This window comes from Pyricularia oryzae, chromosome 7 (genome assembly GCF_000002495.2).
Source record: "Pyricularia oryzae 70-15 chromosome 7, whole genome shotgun sequence".
Classification (NCBI taxonomy): Eukaryota; Fungi; Ascomycota; class Sordariomycetes; order Magnaporthales; family Pyriculariaceae; genus Pyricularia; species Pyricularia oryzae.
Genome location: NC_017854.1, coordinates 834,332 through 857,936, shown reverse-complemented (window position 1 = coordinate 857,936; position 23,605 = coordinate 834,332). Strand labels below are relative to the sequence as shown.

The window sequence follows — 23,605 nt, the reverse complement described above, 5'->3', positions numbered from 1 at the left end:
AGGGCTATACGACCAGGCGCCTTTGAAAAGAAGCCCTATCAAACTAGAAGGCGCCAGAAGGGATGGTGCAGTCGTATTTCGGACAATTTGCTTGGTATTCTTGTTCTTCCAGTCTACAATTTTTTATTTATCCGGCCACTATCTCCTTTCGACGCCTTCATTATGACTAAGGTCTCTAACTCATACCCCTAGTGCAACCAGCCTAGTGAGCACAAAAACTACCACGTTAGAATCTCCCATCTCATCGCCTTTCGGATATGAGATCAGATGAATGCATCCCTGGTACCCAATTTCAGTATGCAACGCAACAACACTTCCTGTGTGACGTCTGATCTCCGCCTGCAGGCCGTTAGTGGTTACTTTTGGTGTTAATTAAGCTCATAGGCGGAACGGCTTGCAGATGAGTTCCTGGAAAAGAAACATCTAAATGTCAACGGTGGCCGCATGAATGAATCATTTAACTTCCAAGGCAAGGCATAAAACTATTGGTCCAACTGAGTTGAAATCGCTCATGGAATTGCTGACAGGTTAGTACAGATACGGCAAGCAAGCAGCAAACCCTTATTTGTGTCCAAATCCAAATCCATTTGCCTCTGAATAAGAAAATGTGTAGAGGGGCAGAGGCGCTCTATGTTTGTGGTAAGTCCTGTAGTATGCCTTATTGTAGCACGACGACTATGAATTTGTGGCTGCGAATTCACGTCCGCCTGTACCACACGCATTCAAACTATTTGGTGCGCAAGTTACCCAAAAAAAAATAAGATTGATGATTGCAACTCCATATGCCTACCATCCCATCACCCTCGCACACCGTCAAGCTCTCGTCTGACGTCTGGACCAATATCCCTGCCGCAGTCCCACCTTCCGGAGATGGACGGTCGATGGATCGGTGGGACATTGTGTGCCTGTGCAAGCTCACTCATAGGGGAAAGCCTGGTTCTTGTTGTCTGTGCCGTGCAGGTCCCCAAATGTTGTTGACAGCCAGGCTGGGGTCTTGCCTGTATGGTTCCAAAAAAAAAGTTATTGTTCGCTTTGTTGTTGTTTTCCTAATCTTCCCTTCTCTTTCTCTCTCTCCTCTCTTCCTCCCATCCCGCCCGTCCGCTGTACTCCCCTGAGACAGTTCGAGACGCAAACCTTCCCGTCGGGCAGTCCCTTCTTTTGGCACTCCACTGCTTGGTTGGATCCCGGGCTGGCCGTTTCTGCCTCTGCCAATGAATAATCTGCCTCCATTCTAATTTGGTGCGGATGTATTTTGGTCGATGTTAAGTTTCGGTGTCTAGTCTTAATTGTAATATCCCGACCTTTGTCCTTCGTTGTAACCCTTCTCCAGGAGTCATATCTCTCTTTCACTCTCTTTTTGTTTTGTTTCTTCGTCCCTGCGGCATTACCTTCGTTTGCGATATCTTCGGTTCCTGATTTCTATTACGATCACTTTCTGGGTGGCGCTGGAATTTCCGAGCTGCATCTTGTGCCTGGTTGGACCGACTTGGGTGCACTTAGCTTCTTTTAGCGCCTGTCAACCGGATTGGTCGCGTCAAAAAAATTAAAACAACAATCAACGGCACACACCCTCCAATCAAAACCTGCACACCACAACAATCTGTCGCGCAGCTGGAGCAGGTTGCACCTCCGCTCTCTCCGCACCAGGCGAAGCAAGACATCTTGCATCGTCCCATTCTCCATCCGACCATCATTTTCTGGTCGCGTCTTCTGGAGAACATACGGGTTTGGCATCAACATTCCAGGACTCTGGACCCATTCTGCTTTTAGTGGCTGTGCTTGCTGCAGGTCGATCGATTGCTCGTGCATCCGCTCGGCCCTCGCGGAAGACCGCTATCTTCTTTGTTTACAAACAAGGGAGACAACAAACAAAACCCACAAATCCGACACGTTCGCTCCTTCGATTGAGCAGCCGGGTCTGCATTCGCAACAGCACTTACCAACTGCATATACACTCGATTTATAGAGAAGAGAGAAAGACCAACATCCCGGGTCTGAACAAGTCATCTTCAACGCGTGTCGCATCACCTCAAACACGCTTGATGGTCGCCGTATCGCCGCACTGATCGGCACCGGAAGAAGGCACTGATCTTGCCCATCATGGCAGGCTCACGGGCCTCTCCCCTGCCCGATGGGGCCAGAGGAGGTGGCGGCGAAATGAACGATCCTTTTGTTACTCCCGGAACAGCCAACGCGAACCCGCTGCGGTACTCAAACTTTGATTCCAATCTCTTCGCTCTTGACCCTGGCTCGTCACCAACACAGGTGAAACGTGCCCTCGAGGCTCACCTGGCCGAGACCGACCGGCGGATGCAGGAAGCTGGAAAGCTAGGAAACGCCCTCGTCGCGCAACGCAAGCAGCTTGAGGAGCGTCTTCGCGAAGTAGAACAAGTCGAGGCTCAAGGAGAGCTCGCGCCTGATCTACGCAAGAAGCTGTTTGATATCGAGAAAGACTACAATGAGGTGGCCAGGGAAAGTGCGAGGGCTTTCCTGCCCAAGCCGAGAATTCCTAGTAATGAGCTCGCGACTGGCTCTCCCTTCGCGCCGGAAAGCAAGGGTGGTAGGGTAAGTATCATGTCAGGACATTTGCCTTCCACATCATGTTACTAACCATTTGCACTACAGCGGTCTGTGAGCCCTTCAAAGTTCGAGAGCCAGGCTACAGGCTCTCCAACCAAGCTCAGCGTGCCGAACAGGAAGCTCCGGAATCAGCCGACCAACAGGATCCACGACATTGAATTCGCTGCAGAGATTAGCACATCTTTGATTTCACAAGTACGAAACTTGCAGGCTCTTCTTTCTGAGCGCGATGAAGAGCTTAGGGACATCAAGGTGGAGAAGTCAAGGCTAGAGGCCGAGTCTGAGGCCTTCCAACAGCGGGTCAAGACGTTGGATGAAAGCGAGCACCGCTACAAGGACGAGAACTGGAACCTTGAAACACAGTTGCATGAACTGCTTGCGTCACAAAAAGAGGCCGCCGACCGTGAGAAGAAGCTTAACCAGGCTTTGAACGCGCTACAGTCAGAGAAGAATTCCACGCAAAGGGAACTGGATGAGATTAAGGTGTCTCATGCGAAACTCGTAGAGGACCACGCTGCTGCTGTGAAGCATCACGACATCGAGCTTGGAACTGCCAAGCGGAACATGGCTATGGCTGACACCGAGAGAGCCACCATGCAGCGAAAGATCGAGGACCTTACCAGCCAGAACCAGGAACTCGCCAAGGCCTTCTCAATGCAACGAGGAAGGATGCTTGAGCGGGAAGCCGCCTCAGGCTTGAGCGACGAGGACTTCGAGACTGCCAATGATAACATCACCCCTGAACATTCCCCACCACCTTCCCCCGTCAAGGGCACACCGCGACACTCTATGCTGGAATCTGAAACCCTCAAAACTTCGCTCCTCCACGCTCAGCGCACAATCCAGAGTCTTCGCACCAACGTCCACCGTGAGAAGACCGAGAAGCTCGAACTCAGGCGCATGCTCCAAGATGCACGTGATGAAATTGAGAAGGCCAGGAGTGATCCCTCTAGCGGCAACAGACCTAGCCGCAAGACAGCCTCTCGCGAGTTCAAGAAGCCCTTCCGCCCTGCACAACTTGGTGAAGCCCGCATCAGTCGCAGCGAAATTTATCTCGAGGATCCTAATTGGGAGGAGCAGCCTGGTGATCCTATGAGCCCTACTCGGCCCGTGACGAACTTCAGAGGCTCCCGATCTAGTGAAATGCCTACTGTTGTTGAGTCCAGTAGCGACCAGTTTGATACAGCTCACGAGACCAGCGATGCGGCCTTTGAGACGGCCAACGACGAACGCGCTACTGAGACTGAGGATTTCCAGACGGGTGCTGAGGAGATGTCGGACGAGGCAACTGAGACCGAGAGTCTTTCGAGGGGTCTAGGACGGCTTAAGAGGCCCCCGTCACTGGCCTTGAACCAGAACCAGACCCGCTACGAGTACCAAAGCACAGCGTCCACCTCTGACGAGGACGACGACTACACTTATACTGGATCTGACCTCACAAAGACGCCCACTACTATGCCATCAAGGCCGCGCAACCGCTTCAGCCGCAGCAGCCGCAGTGGATTCTCTCGCTCCCGTTCTCGACAGACGAGCGAAGAGCCCAACCTGCTTAGCAGCCCTGCCAACTACCCGGGCAGTCCCGCCAGCTTTGCCACTAGCAGTGCCACTGGAACGCCGCAGGCCGCTGGGCAGAGCCTCTTTGCTGAGCTGGGTGAGCTCGATGGCAGCGATTACGAGTCGTACAATGGTGCCACGCCTAGCCGGCGCAGTGTCAGGTCCATGAGTGTGAGGTCCATGACCCCAGCTTCTGTCACTCGCCGCACTGGGTCTACGCCCCCTGTGCCCCCTCTGCCCAAGGCCATTATGGTCTCTAGCGGTATGATGACCGAGCCCGTTAGTATCGAGCCAGCGTCGGACACTATGGATAGGTTCAAGGAGCGACCCTTTTCGATGAACTCGGTTATCCGGGATGGCGAGACCTCTTGGCTCGATTCGAGACCCGTGTCCATGTTGACATCTTCTTACAGTGATGCGGGCGCACAGCATGATCCGGACATGGAGCAAGAACTTGCTCGATTCCCGTCGCCTCCGAGGCCCGCCTACAGCCTTGGTGACGCACCTATCCCTATTCTGACGCCGCCGCTCTCTTTGAGCTACTCCTCAATCCAGGCAGAGAATATTGAACCCTTGAGCGACCCTGAAGTCATGCCTCCTCCACCGCCGTCTCTCAGCTTCTCAGGAATCCAAACCGAGGACGTTGAGCCTCGTGGCGAGATCGAAATCCCACCACCTTTCTTCAGCATATCCAGCATCTCTGCAGAGGGCATTGAGCCGCATGAGGAGCCGGCAGCTCCCCTGCCCGCTCTTACTATTTCGACAGTTCTTGGCGAAGCTATCGAACCCCAGGCCGAAGCTGAGATCCCCCCGCCTGCACTTACCATGTCGTCCGTTCTTGGTGAGGCTATTGAGCCCCAGGCTGAGCTTGAGATTCCTCCCCCTGCACTTACTATCTCATCAGTCTTTGGTGAAGATATCGAGCCCCAGCCCGAGCTTGAGACACCTCCACCTGTACTCAGCATATCGACCATGGTGGCCGAGGGCATTGAGCCTGTCAGTGAACCCGAGATGCCGCCTCCAGCTCTGAACTGGTCTAGCATTCAGGCCGAACACATTGAACCACATAGCGAGCCTGAGAGCGCGCCTCCGGTCTTCACTATTTCCTCCATTTCTATGGAGCAGGTCGAGCCACTTAGCGAACCCGAAGTGCCATCGGCGACTCCTCCGGCCCTTAGCCTCTCGAGCATCGCTGCTACTGTGGTCGAGCCTATTGCTGAGCCTGAGCGTGAGCCTGTAGCTGAACCTCGTGACCTTCTTGCCCTCGGGGCTATTGCCAAGAAGACCTCGGAACCAAACGAGGAGCCTGCGGAGCCTGTATCGGTTCCCGTTACCCTCGATTTCTCAACTATCCAAACCCAGTTCGACTTGCCTCCCGTCGATCCTGTGGTACCCGATGCTGTTGTTCCGGAACCGCAACAGCTATCATTCTCGGCGATTTCGGGCGAGATCGTTAATCCTTTGGCTGAGATTCCTCCTGTCCTTGCATTTTCGTCTATCTACGGCGAAAACGTGGACCCTGTGGCGGATTTGGAGATTCCTCCGCCTGAGCTTTCAATCTCGACAATTGCAACTGAGCAAGTTGAACCTGTCGCCAATGTCGATCCTGTTCTCTCCATGTCCACAATCGTCACCGAGTTTGTTGAGCCCATCGCCTCCGTCCAGCCTAGCCTCTCACTATCGACCATCGCAACTGAGACTGTCGAGCCCGTCAGCATCCCCGAGCCCGAGAAGGCTATGTTCTCTATGTCTGCCATTGCAACTGCGGTTGTTGAGCCCGTCAGCATTCCGGAGCCCGAAAAGGCTGCGCTCTCCTTGTCACCCATATTGGGCGAGCAGGTGGAGCCAATCGAGCCTCCCGCCAAGCGACTGCGTGCCGTTGCACCACTCGGTTATTCGAGTATCACTACTACTTGGGACACGGAGCCAGTGTCACCCCGTAGTCCTAAGCGTAACGGCTTCATCATTCCCCGTGATGACGAACGACCTGTCACCCCCATCGATGGCGTGTTTTCTCTGGCTCGTGGCAAGAGCAAGGTCAGAGAGCCCTCGACCCCTATCATTGCGGAGGACGAGACACGTCAGTCCCCGAGTGCCTCGCCAAGCGTCGAGACTCCCGAGTCGCAAAGACCGCTTAAGGAGCTGCCTTCCAATGTCAACGCCAAGCCTGTCCGCAAGCAGGCTGTGCCTACAACCGACCAAGGTGCCCAGACCTCTCTAACATCGGAGGCGATTGACCAGATCATGGCCCTGCGGGCAAAGGCAAGCACCCCCACGAGCCCATTTTTCTCTCATTACAAGACAGACTCGTTCGGCACCAGCGTCGGCACGCCTGGAACTGTCCGCATCAGGAGGTCACAAGAGAGCCTTAGCAGTGTCATCCACCACAGAGTCAAGCCTGTCGACGCTGACTTGGATGGACAGAGACCTGGCAGCGCTGCAAGCGGGCACGCGTCGATCCACTCCCAAAACCTTCCGCCGCTGCCGTCGAACCACAAGGAGGTCATCCAGGCCGCACGCACAGACTCCTCGCAAGGCGGCCCTGGCACCATCACCACCATGGGTCCTCCCTTGCTGCCGGCATCCGCATACAAGAACCAACAGCGCCCCCGTACGCCCAACGGGTCTAAGAGACCCATGTCGCCCGCCTCGATAATCTCTGGGGGACGTGGTACACCAACTCCCAGGCCGGCCCGGACTGGATCGGCTTTCGGCACGGCAGAGGTTCAGTCGCCCTCGCGCATCACTGCACACAGCAGGCAGTCATCCATGTCGTCCTTTGTTTCCGAGGTCGATGCTCGGTTTAACATGCAAAATGGCATGTCGGTAGGCATGCAGGAGCACGGCTTCGGGCCGAACACGGATCCTCGTATGATCCAGGCAATCACGCAGACAATGATTGGTGAATACCTATGGAAGTACACTCGCAAGGCCGGCCGTGGGGACTTCTCCGAGAACCGCCATCGCCGTTACTTCTGGGTCCACCCCTACACCAGGACGCTGTACTGGAGTGACAAGGACCCGTCGACGGTTGGTCGGTCAGAGGCAAGGGTGAAGAGCGTTCCCATTGAGGCCGTCCGGGTTTGCACCGACGATAACCCTATGCCACCTGGCCTTCACCGCAAGAGTTTGACCATCTTGTCACCCGGCCGTGCTATCAAGTTCACCTGCACAACTGGCCAGCGTCATGAAACCTGGTTCAACGCACTCTCGTATCTGCTGCTCCGTACTGAGACTGAAGGCCAAATTGACACGGAATCGATGGCGGAGCACATCACCAGCGAGGATGTTGACGAGTTCAACCCCCAATACGGACAGCGTGCCGCGGCTGGCACTCGGGCGAACACACCTCGTCCACCACCATCGCTTGCATCCTACACTTCGCGGACGCCTCGCAACGAGACTCCCACTCCCTATGGCAGCTCGTATGACGTGCCGACATTGACAAAGACGCCCAAGAAGAACGAGAGTCAGCAGAATTCACAGAGGCCGGCTCTGGGCACTATGGGCCGGATCAGTGGTTACTGGAAGTCCAGCCACGTTATCTCGGGCACTTTTGGCAGCCTCAGAAGCCGCAGTGCCGGTGCCGTCCAGCACCCGCGTGGCACCATATACGAGACCAATGAGGTTCACGATAGCGCGGAGGACCTGAGACTCATGTATGAGGCTCAGGATCGTGAATCTGCAAGGCTGGAGAACGTCCGTGCTTGCTGCGATGGTAAACATGACGTTGGAACTCTCCATAAGAGGGGATTGCTTGCGTCCCACAGCCATTCGCACACTGGCGCGTCAACCCCGACCATTTCGGGTACCGTCAAGTCTCGCGCTTGATTGGTGACTTTATTGTCCTATTTTTTTTACAGTATCAAGTCATCCAAACACATCTTCTCGACTCTCGTTAACCTTATTTTCCCCAAAACGACATTCGCTCAACCATTCTTTCACAAACTGTCTCAAAAGTCGGACCTCTGCTTTTTTTAGTTGGGTCTGTTCTCTACTGCCTTATCTTAAGGACTCTCCTATTATTGTCACGAACCCCCCAACTGTGCTTTTCATTAAGCTATTCTACACGACGTCGATGAAGCCGATTTCCTTTTTGTATGCTATAAGGGTTAATTGTCACCCATGCTAGTTCTACTCATAAAAAAAAAGACCAATTGTATTTTGATAATTCTTGACAATATCTTGGTACCTGTTCGCGCAAATGTTTGGCACCTAATTATTTGCTCGTCTCCTCATTGTCCCAATCTGGGGTAGCCAATCATCAGTCATGGTTGGAAAAGGGATTGTTACCAAACTAAATACTAAGCCGACATTGATGGCCGCAGGCATTATGCTTGGCTTCTCAGCTTCGCCACCGCTCTTCTTCCACACAGGTTCAGGTTGTGGCTGGTAACATCGAGCAGCTTGGTAGGCAGGGAGAACATGACTATGACCCATACTAGCTAGCACTATTTAGCCTCTGGTGTCTTTTTTTACGAATTCACTCTTCTCAAGATGAGGTTTTTGGCCTGCATCTTAGACTTTTGGCGGCCACGACTCAAAGTTTATGTTGCAGATGGAGAACTCTCTTGGGTAAAACTAAGTCGACTTTACGGCTCGAGTACTGATGTCCAGAGTTCTTTTGGAACCCGCCAGGTCTAGTTGACAGTTCTTGAAATCCGTGCGGCCAACCTTTTCTTACACGAATTGGGATGCTGGCATAGAGTCAAAATATTCCCCTATACTTTCATTGCCACCAACTACTACACTTCTTCCCCTTTTTGTTCCCATCATGTGATATTCTTTTCCCTCCGCTTTTTTCCCTCTGCCTTTTTATGTTCAAGGCTAGTAAGATGCTCCAGCAGTCGCAACATTCCCGGCAGCCCCTTGTGCTGCTTCCACAAGGCTATGCTCTATCCGTACTGAAAACGGAGTGGGGTCCAAAACCGACAAACGAAGTCGATGACGGGAGCACATAACCAGGGAAGGGACTTTTGAGCAGTTTTGTTTAATTTTCCTCCCAGTAGTAGCAGTGCCGATGGGCCTCGTGACATGTCCCTAGCAAAGTTGTGTTTTTTTGCGTAATTAGTTTGATGAGGAGGGAGACGAAGGAAACAAAAAGAAAAAGAGAAAAAGCTTGCGAGACAAGGCAAGATATATAATGATACTTACTACAGCCGCCTCCCATTGAAAAGAACTCCGCCCAGCCCGTGCAAGCGGTATAGCACGGGTCGGTCGCGCATTTGATGGGCCAGTCCTCGGGCACGGGAGCGATAGTCTGCGCGGGTTGCGCCTCGGCAGACACGGGACTGGCAGCGATGTTGACGGTGTCATCACGGGTGGGATAAGCCGAGGCGATGGCGACGCAGAGCCATAACATGTACGGCACACTCTTCATGGTGAAAAAGATGGGTTGAAGCGCTTTTTTAGGCTGGGTGTATGGGGACGAGGGTCGTAGTGTTGATCCAAGATTGGGAAGAGAGGGAACCGAATGATCATCTTGCTTGGGGGGGGGGGGAGAAAGACCCAGCTTTATAGTTGGCAAAGCCAGTGGCTAAAAGCTTGTATGAAGCCATTCACGTGTTTAAACTACGATTGAAGATTCGACAAGCAAAGAATTTATGCATCTTGAGATGGGTTCGCAACTCAAAAGTCGGCCACTGCGTGAAGCTAGAGAAGGGTGCAGGATAGCGCGGAAGTTTGTGTATGTATCATTCAGCGGAGCCCGTCGACGAAAGAAGTACCCAGTTGCCTCCATCTCTGTGTGCGTCAAAGATGTGCCTACTCTTAACAACTATTAATCTTTTCTGCTGGAGCGCTGAATATGATCGCAGCGCTCTCCCTAACTGCCGTGTATTCTGCTCCTCAAATAATTAAAAAAAAATCAGCATGAACCCAAGCATACTGTACGTGAGGTCGAGGGGTGACCCCTGGCAGGAATCCAAGGGCTCACCCACACCTGGAAGCTTGGGTACAGATCACCTTGGCTCGTCCACTACTTTGATCTGTGTCGTTTCTACTCCAAGACATCAGCTTAGCAGCCACACGTCACATTTCGAAAGATAACGCCTTCAATCTTGTTGCTGCCATGAACACTCTTGTAAAGTCTGCTTTTCAAGCTTGTTGCCTGAATGCAGCACAAAGCAACGATTGTATGTGATACGACTCCTATCACTTCAGAATCACTTGTCTTGGATCTCTCTTTTTTTCTTTTTTTTTTCTTTGCGATTTTCATACATCTGACCCGTTGTGCCCAGCACGTCTGCTTCTTTTTTCAAGGTCAGGTGCTAGCAAGCAGTTAGTGACCTTTTATGCTACTTTTTTTCAGCACATGACTTTGTACTTCCTCTCGCATCCCGCCGTCACGATTGTACGCGGTAGTAGTAACAGTAGTGTGCTAATTGTAGTATGTTGTCGTCGAAGCGTGAAGCTCGACCTCCATCGCCACCACGTCGGCCCACTTTCTGTCAAGAGTCTAGATCCCTGAGATTGATTGGCGGGCACCTGTCGACCCGGACCACTGGCGGCACTTAATGACCACGCGTTGTGGGCTTTTGGACATCGACGAGGGGAAATCCTAAACATGGGTAAGACGGTGGCTAGGAGATGTGATCCCAGGTCTCGTGTGCGAGGGCCTTGATGGTCTGAGGGCAGGCTCGAGTATAAGAACGGCGTGCCAATCCTCTCCAGATCTTCTCTCTAGCTTCCTCTCCATCCACCAACAACTAGCCAAGCCAACAGCCTCCTTTACATTCTTTCAAGAGTTGATCTCTTTCATTTTTGTCCGGAACACCACTTTGTTTGTTTACATTCTTTGCTACATCCATCTTTATCCTTTTACTACATTCATTAAAGTCGATCTTTGATCCACACAACAACTTTCAACCCATCAAAATGCAGATCAAGACCGTTTTCATCGTCTTCATGGCCACCCTCGTGTCCGCCGCTGCCGTCCCCGGCGGCACCATGGCACTCGAGGCTCGCAATATGGGTGGCGACAAGAACAAAGGCGGTAATGTCAAGGCAGCCGCCGACGACAAGAACAAGGGCGGCGATGCCAACGGCCAGGGCGGCGACGACAAGAACAAGGGCGGCGATGCCAATGGCCAGGGCGGCAATGGCAATGGCAATGGCAATGGCGGCGTCTTGGGCAAGAATGGCGCAAACTTTGGAAAGTGCAAGCCTACCATGGACTTCCAAACGGGCCGGCCGGGCCGCAAGGTAAGTTTTTCTTTGGGCCCCCATCTCACCCATTTCTCTTTATTTCCCCCCCCCCCCCCTACACCTACCTACCTGCCTAGCTAGGTGCCCACCTACTTTCCAGTCTTGCTGACATACAATGAAACCAAAAAGGCCACCGAGGGAACCTTTTTGCCAACAGACCCGCTCGTCAGCAAGGGCCAGGGGGATGCTCTCAACCCCGGCATCATCACCAATGCCATCTGCAACCAGCTCACAAATGTCTGCAACGCCAACCCCGAGGCCAAGAAGCAGTGCGCCGCTGCCAAGGCCATGACTGACGCGCTCGGCACAAAGGACGCGAGCACGGCCGCCGCCTTCAACAAGGCCCTCGGCTTCTGAGTCTAGACGCTTTAGATTCTGGTATGCGGAGGATGGTCGAACGGGATTACGTTTTTTGCAGTGGGGAGAGATTGTTCTTCCTTCTGTGGAAGGACGGTTGTGGGATTATTAGTTCAACAAGGAGGCTGGGTTCGTTCTTGGATGTTGGTATCTATGTGGAAGCTTTTTTTTTCTTCTAATATCGCTAGCTCTCAGCACAGTTGCTAGTGACATGCCGTCTTGGGACAGCTGTTTGAATCAAACACTTTCCGAACCATGATATAATGGCTCTGCACGTTTGTGGGCTGCTCTGTCTACGAGAATCCTTACAATCCTAGATGTTGGCCACAGACAGTCCATCCCCAAAGACCCATGCTCTACCACTGCTTGTCGGTTGAGACGTACCTCCCCATAGTTAAGCGTGGATCAGTGAAAGTCCCCCTCTAGAGGGGGCTATGTCTTGGTTCACGCTGCCGACAATACCTGGCTCTTCAACTATCCTACGAATTTAGCGGTTCGCTGCCACTATGGAAATAACAGCACGAGCTGGCATTTTGTTCTTCTTTTTTTTATGTTGTTGATTGATTGAAGTAGGTTAGAGGGATAGGTTCGCGGGGTGGAAGCGCCTTATATAAGAACCCAACCCCCTCATGACTAGTCTAGATACAAGCATCGCATGCGTAACCAATCCGAATATCCAATCTGATGAGATAGGTACCATTTCGGTAAATACCTTCTTCATAAGGTGCTTCAGCTTTGGTCAGGTACCAGTAAGCTACATGTTTGTCTTGTCTAAATGCACGCCGTATGGGTTGAATTCATGAGCTAGATAATATATGACGTGAGTTTTATGGTGTGCCCCTCTTTTTTTGGGACTCTTATACCTTGGCTGTCTACCTCCAACACTTGACCAGGGCACGTAGGTAGACCGTTTCCTACACGAGAGAACAGAAAATACCTTTGGTCATGCCGAGGAAATTTGACTGCCCCTTTCCACCAGTGATCCGCCCAACACCCGATCGCCACGACGGCACGCCGGCAAGACAAGGTTCAAGAATTAAAAATAAAACGGAGTACCACGTAAACACAGGCCTCACTATACCACGTAGAGTTTCTAAAAAGTCATCCCAAGCAAACCGAAACAGCGGTTGCTTCCTCGGTTGTCAAGTCGGGACAAGCCGTGCGAACTATGTGTTCGACCAAGTTAGAACAAGTACGTAGACATGGGCGACGACAACGCCACCAACCTCCGTGCCGGCCTAGAACGGGCCCGATACCGAAAGAGAGGCACAGCCCAGAAAAGGGATCTTGGAGGGGGCAACAAAAAAAAAAAAGAAAAAGAAAGTTCGAGATGTTGACAACGATTCCAGGGATGTCTCTTTTTGTTTTCTTTCTTTTTTTTCCTTCTTAATTTTCGTGTATGACCGGCTTAAGGGTTGGGATGGATAGAGGCGTACGGGTACAGTGCCCCGGAAAGCCTCGATCGGGGATGGACTAGACGGATAGGGACTTTGTTGGGCCCTTTTTGTCGTTGTTTCTTTTTCCTGTCTTTCGTTTTTACCCGAATACAGCATTTGAATAGTAGGATGAAGGAGTGAAGATATCTTCTTTTGGATAGCAGAACTAAACAAAATTGACTTGTCAATAATTAACATCCGAAGATGCAGACAAAGACTTCAACAAACGTGTCGTGAAACAGCTAACGATGAGGTGAACATCCTTCTCCTCTCCCCCCCCCCCCCCCACCACCCGCAAAAGTACCTGGGTAGTTCATAGAGAGGGGAAGCCTAGAAGGACAAAAAAGAACTTGGCCTGAAGGCAAAAAAACCAAGGAAAATGACATATTGTCCGATTCCCTCCTCAAAGCCGAAGAATCAGACAGGGTATTCTTTTTTTTGTATTCTGCCCTTGGCCTCCTCTCTTCCGCAATTGATGTCCCCCGCATACCGAAGCAGCAAAAAAAAGAAGAAAAAAATGAAAGAAAAACACGGTTCCGCCCGAGTCACCTGTTATCCCGTTGGATCGCACAACCGAAAGTAAGGGGGAGAAAGAGAGGACAGAGAGATCACAAGAACCTCAAACACCGGCCCCTGACCGGCCCGTTGAGATCTTCAGTCGACTTTTTTATTATTTTCTTTTTGTCTTCGTTCTCAGGCTATGCATACTTCGGCGTGTTTGTCTCGTCATCTTGGGAACGTGGAGCGCGTCAGAAACGGAACCGGGACGGGAAAAAAAAGGAGGGAACAACCAGATAAGCTTTCAGCTCTAGTTTACCTGCTCGATATAAAGAAAGAAAAGAGTCAGCTTTTGCTTGTATGGGCTTGAACTTTTTTTCTCAAACGGGTTTCTTGGCAACTCCTCTGACACAAATAGTTCGTTGTCACGCACACCCCCCCACACACACAAGCATACCTACATATACATCACCCGGGGAGAGCATTGGACGACAAGGAGCCGAATGGGGAGAAACCGAGGAGCGAAGAGGGAGAGGGGCAGGGTATAAAGGGAGAGCAAAAGTAGTTCAGACTGATCTCATGTTGGTGGGCGGCGGATGCTGTCCAGATACTTTTGATGCCTGGGTTGGTCCGAAAAGAAGGCGCGGTACAGGAGAGGACGAAAAGAGGGGGTAAAGCAGTCCCAGCCTAACAAGGTCAACATCACTGACAAGCTCTTTGTAGCACGATACGGGCCATGCGCGCGTATACTCCAAGGTGACAGGCACAAAGATATCTCGATATCAAGTTTCTAGTCATGATAACCTGCTACTAAACATTAGACAGGCTGGACCGACGCTGGCAATGTTGGCTGATACTAACGACGGAAGAAGAAGCTGTAGGTCAAACAGAAAAAGACCGGCTAAACCAAAAACAGACAGATCGTGGCAAGTGAGGACACCGATCTCGAAAGCTCAAACACTTTTTCCTATCTTCTTTGGTCTGGGCAGGACAGCCAGGTGAGAAGAAAAAATAAATCGAGAAATAAGAAACAAAAAAAGAAGAAAAAAAGAGAACATCATCAATCATCGGGGGAACTGTTTGCAAGCCCCCCCCCCCCCCCCCCCCACACACACACACACACACGAATAAAAGAAAAAGAGGCTCTGCTCTGATAATTTGTTCATAGAAACTCAGCATTCTTGGCTGGCGATCAAAAAAGCGACGCCTGCTAGCATCCAAACAGAAATATGACCAAAAAGACACCAAAGTAGTAGTTGCTAACAGGTGAGCCCTGTTGGGATATCCCAAAAAGTAACAAATCCACACCATAAGAACTGCAAGGACCCCCCAGTGGGTACATATTGAGTGATAAATAACAAAAGAAGACGAGAAAAGCCCTCCGCCCAGCCATAAATTCGGCAAAATAAAAGCACTCAATCAAGCATTTAAATAAAAAGACGCGTGCGCGATCGCTTAGCTTCTTTGGCTCTGGTATCAACCAGAGGAAAACACACAAAGATTCAAGGGGGTTTTTACATCATCAACCGAACCCCAGCAGTCCGCCGTGAGGCGATTCAACTCTTCTCATCGAGTCACTATTTTCTCTTTTTTTGTCAAACTCCTCCGCCTAAAGAAGAAAAAATTGAAGAGAAACAAAAACGAAAGGGGGAATCGTAGTGTTCGTCATAAAGCACAAGGGCGTGACAGATACGTAATGGGGAAAATTGACCAAGTCTTGGGTGTAGTTTGCTCTCCGTCTGTGTAATTCAGACCTCTTTCGACGGCCTCGGTCGGTGATGAACTGTCTCGAGTCGTCGTTCGGCGAACATGAGATGAGTTTGATGCAATCTGGGTATGGAGTGATGGGTTGCTCAGGGGAAATCTGGCACTTTCTTTGGTCCGGTCTCTTTTCCTCCAAACTTCCCCCGCAGTATAATCATCAGATACGTCGTCTCTTCCATGGTGCGCCTGCTGCTATGCATGCATCGCTCGGCTCCTTCTGCTTCCGCTCGGGCCCAGATTCAACAGCGGGTATCGGGTCTGCCATATGGACAAAGGCCAACTCGCCAGGATCAGGCTGCCTCTAGCGCCGGCCGTTGAGTCGTCCGAGCATTGAGTTGTCAATGTTGTTGCCTCGAGGATCGCTGCTCGATGGACCAGACTTGTGGTCAATGAGAGCGCTCAGGCTCATGATTCCCTTTGAAGAGGGCGAAGTAGCCTGGTTGGGTGAGGGCTGTCGCGGAGCCTGCGGTGGAGGCGGAGGGCCCTGCTGAATATGCGGGGGCTGTGGTGCGGCTCCCGGGCTGTCGCGGCGGGCAAAATGACCGGGCATAGGGCGGTCAGTCTGCTGGTGGTGAGCCTGGAGATGAGGCGGCGCTTGCTGGTGCTGGAGGTGCTGAAGCGGGTGCGACTGATGGTGGTAGGGAGCAGTCGGCGGGGTGCTGCTGTCGTTGCGTGAGTAAGCATGGTAGACAGTTGGCGGAGTGCTGCTCTGCGCAGAGGCAGGGGAGCGTCTACGGGGGTCCTCCTCCTGCTGGTGAGGGTGAGGAGGCGGCAGGCGTGGCCCATGTTGGTGGTCGTCCTCAGGACCACGAGGCCTCCTCCTGCTGCCCTCCATCCTCTCGTCGTAGTAGCTTCCAGTCGGCGAAGGAAGTGGCATCTGAGGTGGCGTTTGCATTTGGTGCGGCTGCTGCATCGGATGCGGAGGCTGCAGGTGATGTGGAACATTGTGAGGACCGGGACCCGGGGGAGGCCCAAGAGGTTGTCCAAAAGCACCAAAGAGTTGGGTACCAGGTGCGACACCTCCAGGAATAGCAGAGACGGGCACAAAGGCAGTCGTGCCACTAGAAACCGGCTGAAAAACGCAGTCGTTTCCAGTCTTTTTGCAGTTCATACATTTGCCATCGGCTGTAGTTTGGTAGCCGCTGCAGCGGATCTAGCGCGGGTTACGTTTTGTCAGTTTCACGTAGGGGCGCACCTAAAAAAGCCTCTCCTTACGACTCCTACATACCTTGCGTTTCCGGCAGTACCGGCAAGCAATAGAAGTTCGCTGCCTGGGCGCGCTGGCCTGTTGAGCATTCGGTACGTTGCGGTAGTCGAAAGGTCCCATTATGGCCCCGGGCGGTGCCTGATGGTAGGTGTAGACCGGAGCATAACCACCATCTTGCGGGTAACCGCCCTGACGTGGCGGTGGTGGCGGTCCAGGGTAATAGGGGTTCCTTGGCTCGGCCTGCGCGGGTCGATGACTGCCTTGGAGATGCCTGGGGTCTTGAGGTTGTGGTGGTCCCCTGCCGTCGATTGCATGCACTGGCGGGAGGTGGTAAGCTTGCCCGGGTGGCGGAGGTCCATTGTCGCTCTCGGTGGGAGATAGCGAGTACGCCGACCGCGGCTGGTCATGGGGTGGAGGAGGTCCCCTTTGAGCAGTGGGAGGGTAGTCATGGATAGACGGAAGGGTGATAGGACCGGCGGCGGCCATGTTGGATCCGTTGGAACGATGGTGTTGTGGTGGTTGAGTCCTCAGTCTGTCGTCGTCCTCTTGCTTGGGATACTGTGTGTCGTCGCGTGGATCGCGGGGTTGTAGCCCTCGTCTGCGAAGGTCATCGGCCATGCTACGGTGGTGGATGACTGAGGTCGCCAGAACGCCGACTGCGCGTCGTGAGAATCCTGGCTTTAGTTGAATAGTGACGAGCCGACAGTCTTGGGTGAGAGTTGAAGCAGTGAAGCAACGTGATAACAGAACGTCGGGATCACCAAGCAGGGATGCTGCACTGCTTGTTAAGCTGATGACTATGGCTGACCTGACCTAACCTGATGTGACCAATGCTGACTGGCGAGGTCTGTGGTCTATGTTTATGGTTGCTATTTAGCAATTGTTACCTCCAGCCCAAGGTGAGAGGGGGAGGGAGTGGATAGTAGGTAAAGTAAAGGGACGGGATACGAACATGAAGAAGTCAAGAGTCGGTGCGCGCGGGCCGAATTTAAGTCGACAGGCTCCGCTGCTGAAGCGACCCCGTGCGTCTTTGCTACTGCTGGCTGACGGCGAGGGGTGCGTGCCGTGCGAGTGGGAACCCCAGTCGAAGCCAAACCAGATCCAGGTTGGGCAGGATTGGACCTTGGACAGGGACACGGGAGGAACCTTGGTAGGGGTGTGCCGGCTGGTCCGTCCTGTCTATTCTGTCTTGGGAACTTGAGTTAAGTTGGGCACTCTCTTCAGGGAGAAAGCAAATCTTTTTCGCCTTTCCAGTTTTGCCGCTGACGGGAATGTCGAGGTGAATGCAAAACGGGGGACTAGAGACATAAATAAAAAGAAAAATGAGAGGGACGAACCGCTTGATTTTGTGTCTTGGGCGAAACGAGGGAGCAGAAACGCCACGCCACGACGACTATGTAGCTGAGAAAGGTGCACACGACGCACCAAAAAGAAGAAAAAAAAAGAAAAAAAAAACGCTCAGGTTGAGATCGATGGGGTTTTGCAATATATCAATCCAGGGCCAAGTTGAGGTCTTTTTTGGGCTTAATGTCAACAGACGGGCTTGGCTGCTGCTGACGTGATGGCGTATTGTGACTATGAACAGCCGTATGTCATGGGTCAATGGTTTGAATATAGCTGCCAGTTCCTTTCTTTGGTAGCGATACCGTCAATGCTGCTCCTTGAAAATCTAGAAGCTGACTGGCTTCAATACTCGTTCCCGATAGTTTATCTGTTGCAGCTGTTGATGTCGTCCCTGTCACTATCCGCTGGGAAACTAGCCTAGCGTTTGGTAATGACGAAGTTCGACGGTAGGAGGACGGGCGGGAATGCGGAAAACAAAATAATAATAACAAAAAAAAAAAAACGCGAAAGGCGGGGACAGATGATAGATGCTAAGGCTAGCTCGTGCCGGGACCGGGACGAGGCAAGGCTTTCTCTTTTTGAAAATGAAAAAGCGGGAACTCCCTCGTGAACGTGGCGAGGTGAAAGGTGGTCCGGTCCTAAAGTAGGCAGGACTGGCTGGGGTTCAACTCGCCGAACCGTTGTTTTAGTTCCTCTCTTTTTTATTTATTATTTTTTCCCAACTCCCTTGACGACTTGTCAAGCAAAGAGACGGGTCAGGACATGCATGCCTGGTTGGCCGGGCGCAAATTTCAACGAACGAGAAGCTGGACAGGATAACATTGGATGCAAAAGAGGAGGTTGTAAAGAGGGAGAAAAAAAAAAGATTAAAAAATAGACGACTAACAGACAAAACGCAGACAGACAGACAGACAGACAGACGCCAAAGCAACAGGCAAACATGCAAGGATAGAGACGGATGATGGGCGTGAATCTAGAAGCAACAAAGGCACCCAAAACTTGTGCCAACCCACTCAAAAGGTGAGATTGGGAGTGGACGGGTCAGGCAAAATGGGCCGACCCCCCAGAAGACAATAAGAGTGGGTAACCCACTCGAACGGCTGGTACCCGTTTACATTACACCCTTGCCCTGTCCTTCCTTCCACAAGATCACTAACCATGACACACGCCCCTCCAAAAGCTGTAGTGCCATTCCACTGCACTGTATGTAGCTGCGGGAAGTCTGTTTTTCATCATGTTTGCTTCTTTCGTTCGTGCATTTCTCCGTTCTTGTCTTGTCCCGTCAACGCAGCACCTACGCCCCCTCCATTACCACCCGCAATGCCCAGCCCAGAAGCCTCTGCAATCTGCCATGTTCCTCAAGCGAAGCGCACTGTGCGGCCGCTGGGTGGGTTGATTGCCGACCCCTCCCCCTTGCTACTCATCACGCCCTGTACTTTGGTACCGTATCCTAGACGATCTAGTGAATTCAATTGCACAGCAGCAAAGCAGCCTTGAAAAGGATAAAAATAAAATAGAATAAACAAATAAAATAAATACAAAAAGACGTCTTACATGACTCTACCGCCCGCCGTCCAACATGTAAGCGCTTCGCGCACGGCCGCTGCAGTAGGCAAACGTGCCTTAGAGGACACACGACGACCGTTGAAGGAACGACTTGGCCTCGAGGAAATCATTATTGGGACGAATGCACAACCTGCAATCGTTTATGCAGCCGACCTCTTCTGTAAAGGCGCTGCTCCTACCTTTTTTTTTTTTTTCCTCTGCCGCCGCTAAGGTGCAGCAGGTGAAAAAATGGGAGATACGAGACGGAAGGAAATTGACGTAATATGTAATCGTTAGTATTTTTATATCTCGAAATGTGCCTACTTGTCTGCCTGTCAAGCGAGTGGCCGGATGGATGATCATTAGTTGATGTCTTCTATGATGGCTTTCTCCTCAACAAACTTTTCTCATAATGGGAATCTACAGATGTAAGCTGGTACTTTTTTCCGCCCAAATGATCACGATAATCCCTTGCTTTTAATTTCGGCCTTGGTATACATATCAACCATGCGAGGCGTTCACAGGCTTTGGTTCTTTGCTTCGCCTCAAGCCCTTGTCGCCAGCTCCTCAGAAGAACCACGAATCAGGGCATGCATGTTTGTTTGATCCTTAGATCTAGGCATCTTCCAGAATACGGCGCTTTGTTTTTTCAGCTGCACGCCGTCCGTTTTCTCCCCGCTTCCACCATGGGCACCAACAGACGAGGCCGCTTCTAACAATTGAAACCCGAAGAGGTAACGGGGCGCATCCCGATTCACTGCGGCTCGGCATAAATGTGGTTTTCTGTTACATGGACTGATGGGGAAATGCATTTTCCCTACGGCCAAGGAGAAAATAGGTTTTTTTTTTATTAATAAAAATATGTATAAAAAATTGCGTCACCTGGGTGTATGACAAGCTTGTTTCTGTTGGTTAAGATGTGGCTTGATCTTTTGGTGAGCGGCAGCCGTGTTTATGGCTGGCATGGCATGGCATTACTGCTGTACTGTACCACCAACATTTTCTCCGCTATGTGCTACCCCAGACAAGAAACAACAGCTCGGGGACTTTTTCTCCCCTAGTCATTCTGACAATCTCCTTCAAGCCCTTCCAATGTTCCAGCCCGGTCCCGAGAAATCACTTACCCAGCTTATTTCTGTGGGAAAGGTGACAAAAAAGAGGCACATTCACCTACCCAGCTTTCCAGCCAAACAAAACGATCACACACACATTTCAACCGTTGGTCAGGAATCAGCAACCAGGGCAAAAGGGGGGAGAGAAAAAGAGAAGAGTCACAGCCTTTCCCTCCTCTCCACATGCCCATCTCATCAGCCCAGCGCATTCAGACCACCGATCTTGCCGGGGGTGCGAGGATTGGGATGCAGAAAACACGCCGCCCAAAAAAAACGAAGAGAAAAAAAGGGGGAAATGGGGTTGTTGACCGGGGAGGGGGCGCGGGAAAGTGGATGTGATTAGTACCAAAGCTGCGTAAAAAAAGGAAAATTGTGGATCCAACCGTCTCTCTTTCGCCCGCTTGCCGCGTGTGTGTGTGGTGATGATCGGGGATGGGGTGACGGGTGCGAGGGTAGGTGCGTGCTCGTCAGGTCACAGGGTTTGCGTCTACTGTAAAATCTTCGAGGGGGGAAGGGGAGGATAAAATCTGAGTGGGGAGGGAGGGTCTTGAGGATTTGAGGGATAATAATGACAAACTCTTCTTGAAAAGCTGACACATCCTTGTTCCCTGTTCTGCCTGTTGCCGAATATGGCAATTGGCGATGATTTTCCGAATGGCACGGCCTTTGCCAACCTTGCTAGGGGAGGATGGGGCCCAAACATCACTTGTTGAGTTCGTTCAGTGCAGGATCACTACGGGCCGCTTGGTTTGCATTATGAATGAGGAAGTAATAGCAGCTTTTCTACCCTACCTAGGATAGGCCTTCATCTTTTGCAGTGAAATTTCTTGGCCTCCTCGTCGCCCCTCATCCTCGTGGACATTGCTGAAACACTCGGGTGCGATCCAACGGTGGACGGAGCGGGCGGTAGTGGCTTGGCCGCCATTCTGTCCTGCCGATTCCACTAGAGAGCCAAGTGTTACTGACTTATTGACCAACTAGACTAGCGATTCAAAGGGACATGCGGGAGTTTGTGCTCCGATCCGACATCCCAACCGAGAGAAACGAACGCGCATTATTGGGCTGGTGTCAGCGTCAATCAGCCTTCCCCCGCTGGAGATTTTTAGCATTATTTTTTTGGCGAAGAGTTGTTCATACATAAGACAAAGCAGGTCCGGAAACTAAACGATGTTGCTATCTTGGCTATCTCAACATCTTAGCTTTAGACTTTGTTCAACAACAGTACCTGAGTGCAGATGCATGCCACTGCAACTTGTACGTAATAGATCTCTTTGCTGGATCTCTAGGATTTAAACAATCGGTTTAAAACATAAGAGATTGATTGACTTGGTTGCTTAGCCAAATTTTCATGCCCTTTGTACGCTCCATCCAGTGATTCTAGAAGCAAGTTTGATTCATCGGGCTTTGTAAGACGAGACAACCATTGATGGTACAGTTCTGAGCCTGTTGGTTTTTTTTTGGTTTTTTTTTTAGGGACGAGGGGAAAGGTTGTTATGCGTATGCACAAGTGCAAAGACTGGGCTGACGTGCGGGCCGGGAAAGCTGAGCCTTGGAAATTTTGGGACGGAACAAGATGTCCCAAAAAAGGGCAGATCTTACATAAGGAACCTAATGAATGGGATAAATGACGTTTTGTGCACGGGCGGGAGTGTCCGTCCACACCGGTCAAGGACCAACCTGCCTAGGCACATTTGTGTGCGACCGACAACCTACCACTCAAGCTAGCATAAACCTACTTGTTCGAGGCAAGGGGAAGGAGGTAAGGAACAACACCACGTAAAAGAATAATTTAACAAACAAGATATAAGTATAGTTATCTAACAGAAATACCAAGCTAAGCCAAGGCGACAAGCAGCAACGGGCCGATGCTTCGCGTCAGTGATGAGAGACTTGAAACTCTCGTATTTTTCAGTAGGTTATTACAGTAGACCTTAGGACGTTCCAGAGATCGAAAAGACTTCAATGCTGGTATCGATCACTACGATGGGTCGGTGGGTGTTTGTGCTGGTCAACATGGGACGAGAACTGGGTCCAGATAACGGGCAGGCCGATCTTGGCAATCAGCATCATCCCTCCACACCCATTAACGATTATTCTCATGCGAGGATCGATTGATTGAGTCTGTGAGTAAGACGGGGATGACAAGATAATAGAAGATGCAGGCTCTTCCCCCTTTGACGAAATTACGCCGTACGAGAAATGAGGGATGAGGATAAAGACATTGTTTGGATTCATCTTGGGCTCTCCTTTGCACCATTGGATAAATTGACTCGAAACGGCCGAGATACAAAGCGAACCATTTGCCTGCCCCGGCGATCACCAAAATAATAAAATCAGACGATGATGCGATGCTTTTTTGTTGGTTGGAGGAGCTTTTGCTCCCAAATACCGTGCAGTGCGACCGAATTGTTTTAGCGCGCCGAACAATCTAGCCCCGAGCCTCACGACAGTCTGAGATTTGCAGTCCTGAATTGTCCGCAAAAGTAGAGATTGCCATCACTTTGTGCATAGAAATTTCAAGATTTTTGTTCGCCAGAAGCCCACGTGCGTGTCAGATGCACAGTGTTTCTAGCCTTGCAGATGGACAAGCTAATCTACAACATAAAGCATGGAGAAAAAAGGACATAGTCGTAGAGGTAGGTCATTTTGCATGTCAATCAACTCATATTTTTGTTAATGTCGCGGTCCGTAAACCATATCCGAGAAGATGCCGTTTTTGGCCAAGTCTAAGCCGGCGCTAAACTACAACGTTGGATATTCCCGAGAGGCAATGCAATAGGTCCGCCTAGAAGGGCTTGTTTCGTAAAGAGAAAAAGTTGAGAAGAGTACAATACGGAATCCTCGGGGGCAATGTAACGTGTCAAGTCGTAAATTAAGACCAAGCTTGGCCTTTAACGTGTTTGCAAAAATAACTTTTGGATTTATGCCACCTGTATTGCTGGTCCAGCCTGGTGATGCCAGAGAAACCTAGGCAAATATTCATCATCAAACTTAAAACCGCC

The 23,605-nt window shown here is 51.3% G+C and overlaps 6 protein-coding genes across 7 annotated transcripts; 4 read left to right on the top strand and 2 right to left on the bottom strand.

Annotated features, from left to right (window-relative positions):
• The first annotated feature begins 1,009 nt into the window (after window positions 1-1,009).
• MGG_02961 (anucleate primary sterigmata protein A) lies at window positions 1,010-8,338 on the top strand. Its single transcript, XM_003720697.1, has 2 exons — window positions 1,010-2,565; window positions 2,626-8,338. The coding sequence occupies exons 1-2, from the start codon at window positions 2,101-2,103 to the stop codon at window positions 7,963-7,965; spliced, it is 5,805 nt and encodes a 1,934-aa protein (XP_003720745.1). The 5' UTR covers window positions 1,010-2,100; the 3' UTR covers window positions 7,966-8,338.
• A 786-nt stretch (window positions 8,339-9,124) lies between these two features.
• On the bottom strand, window positions 9,125-9,514 carry MGG_12552 (uncharacterized protein; the record flags this gene model as incomplete). The annotated part of the gene is made up of 2 exons (XM_003720696.1): window positions 9,125-9,174; window positions 9,289-9,514. The coding sequence occupies 2 exons, from the start codon at window positions 9,512-9,514 to the stop codon at window positions 9,125-9,127; spliced, it is 276 nt and encodes a 91-aa protein (XP_003720744.1).
• A 1,319-nt stretch (window positions 9,515-10,833) lies between these two features.
• MGG_12551 (uncharacterized protein) lies at window positions 10,834-11,952 on the top strand. Its single transcript, XM_003720695.1, has 2 exons — window positions 10,834-11,337; window positions 11,470-11,952. Exons 1-2 carry the CDS (start codon window positions 11,011-11,013, stop codon window positions 11,695-11,697), a joined length of 555 nt encoding a protein of 184 aa, XP_003720743.1. The 5' UTR covers window positions 10,834-11,010; the 3' UTR covers window positions 11,698-11,952.
• Window positions 11,953-14,731: 2,779 nt separating this feature from the next.
• On the bottom strand, window positions 14,732-18,443 carry MGG_02962. Of its 2 annotated transcripts, XM_003720693.1 has the most exons (4): window positions 17,940-18,443; window positions 17,555-17,786; window positions 16,624-17,456; window positions 14,732-16,548 (listed from the first exon to the last, which is right to left on the bottom strand). In XM_003720693.1, the coding sequence occupies exons 3-4, from the start codon at window positions 17,218-17,220 to the stop codon at window positions 15,697-15,699; spliced, it is 1,449 nt and encodes a 482-aa protein (XP_003720741.1). In that variant the 5' UTR covers window positions 17,221-17,456; window positions 17,555-17,786; window positions 17,940-18,443; the 3' UTR covers window positions 14,732-15,696. The 2 variants fall into 2 exon arrangements, with proteins under 2 accessions (XP_003720741.1, XP_003720740.1); XM_003720692.1 differs by lacking the exons at window positions 17,555-17,786; window positions 17,940-18,443 and having other exon boundaries at window positions 16,624-17,541.
• On the top strand, window positions 17,555-18,396 carry MGG_17907 (uncharacterized protein; the record flags this gene model as incomplete). Its single annotated transcript, XM_003720694.1, has 3 exons — window positions 17,555-17,770; window positions 18,140-18,189; window positions 18,309-18,396. 3 exons carry the CDS (start codon window positions 17,555-17,557, stop codon window positions 18,394-18,396), a joined length of 354 nt encoding a protein of 117 aa, XP_003720742.1.
• A 3,784-nt stretch (window positions 18,444-22,227) lies between the features above and the next one.
• On the top strand, window positions 22,228-22,485 carry MGG_17906 (uncharacterized protein; the record flags this gene model as incomplete). The annotated part of the gene is made up of 2 exons (XM_003720691.1): window positions 22,228-22,362; window positions 22,438-22,485. The coding sequence occupies 2 exons, from the start codon at window positions 22,228-22,230 to the stop codon at window positions 22,483-22,485; spliced, it is 183 nt and encodes a 60-aa protein (XP_003720739.1).
• Window positions 22,486-23,605: the final 1,120 nt, after the last annotated feature.

What these genes read in the sequence shown, in the direction of transcription:
- MGG_02961 (XM_003720697.1), top strand. Translation starts at nt 2,101, where the DNA reads ATGGCAGGCTCACGGGCCTCTCCCCTGCCCGATGGGGCCAGAGGAGGT. An exon ending in CGGAAAGCAAGGGTGGTAGG is followed by an intron (nt 2,566 to 2,625) that starts GTAAGTATCATG and finishes TTTGCACTACAG; the next exon opens with CGGTCTGTGAGCCCTTCAAA.
- MGG_12551 (XM_003720695.1), top strand. Translation starts at nt 11,011, where the DNA reads ATGCAGATCAAGACCGTTTTCATCGTCTTCATGGCCACCCTCGTGTCC. An exon ending in CGGGCCGGCCGGGCCGCAAG is followed by an intron (nt 11,338 to 11,469) that starts GTAAGTTTTTCT and finishes GAAACCAAAAAG; the next exon opens with GCCACCGAGGGAACCTTTTT.
- MGG_02962 (XM_003720693.1), bottom strand. Translation starts at nt 17,220, where the DNA reads ATGGCCGATGACCTTCGCAGACGAGGGCTACAACCCCGCGATCCACGC. An exon ending in GGTACTGCCGGAAACGCAAG is followed by an intron (nt 16,549 to 16,623) that starts GTATGTAGGAGT and finishes AACCCGCGCTAG; the next exon opens with ATCCGCTGCAGCGGCTACCA.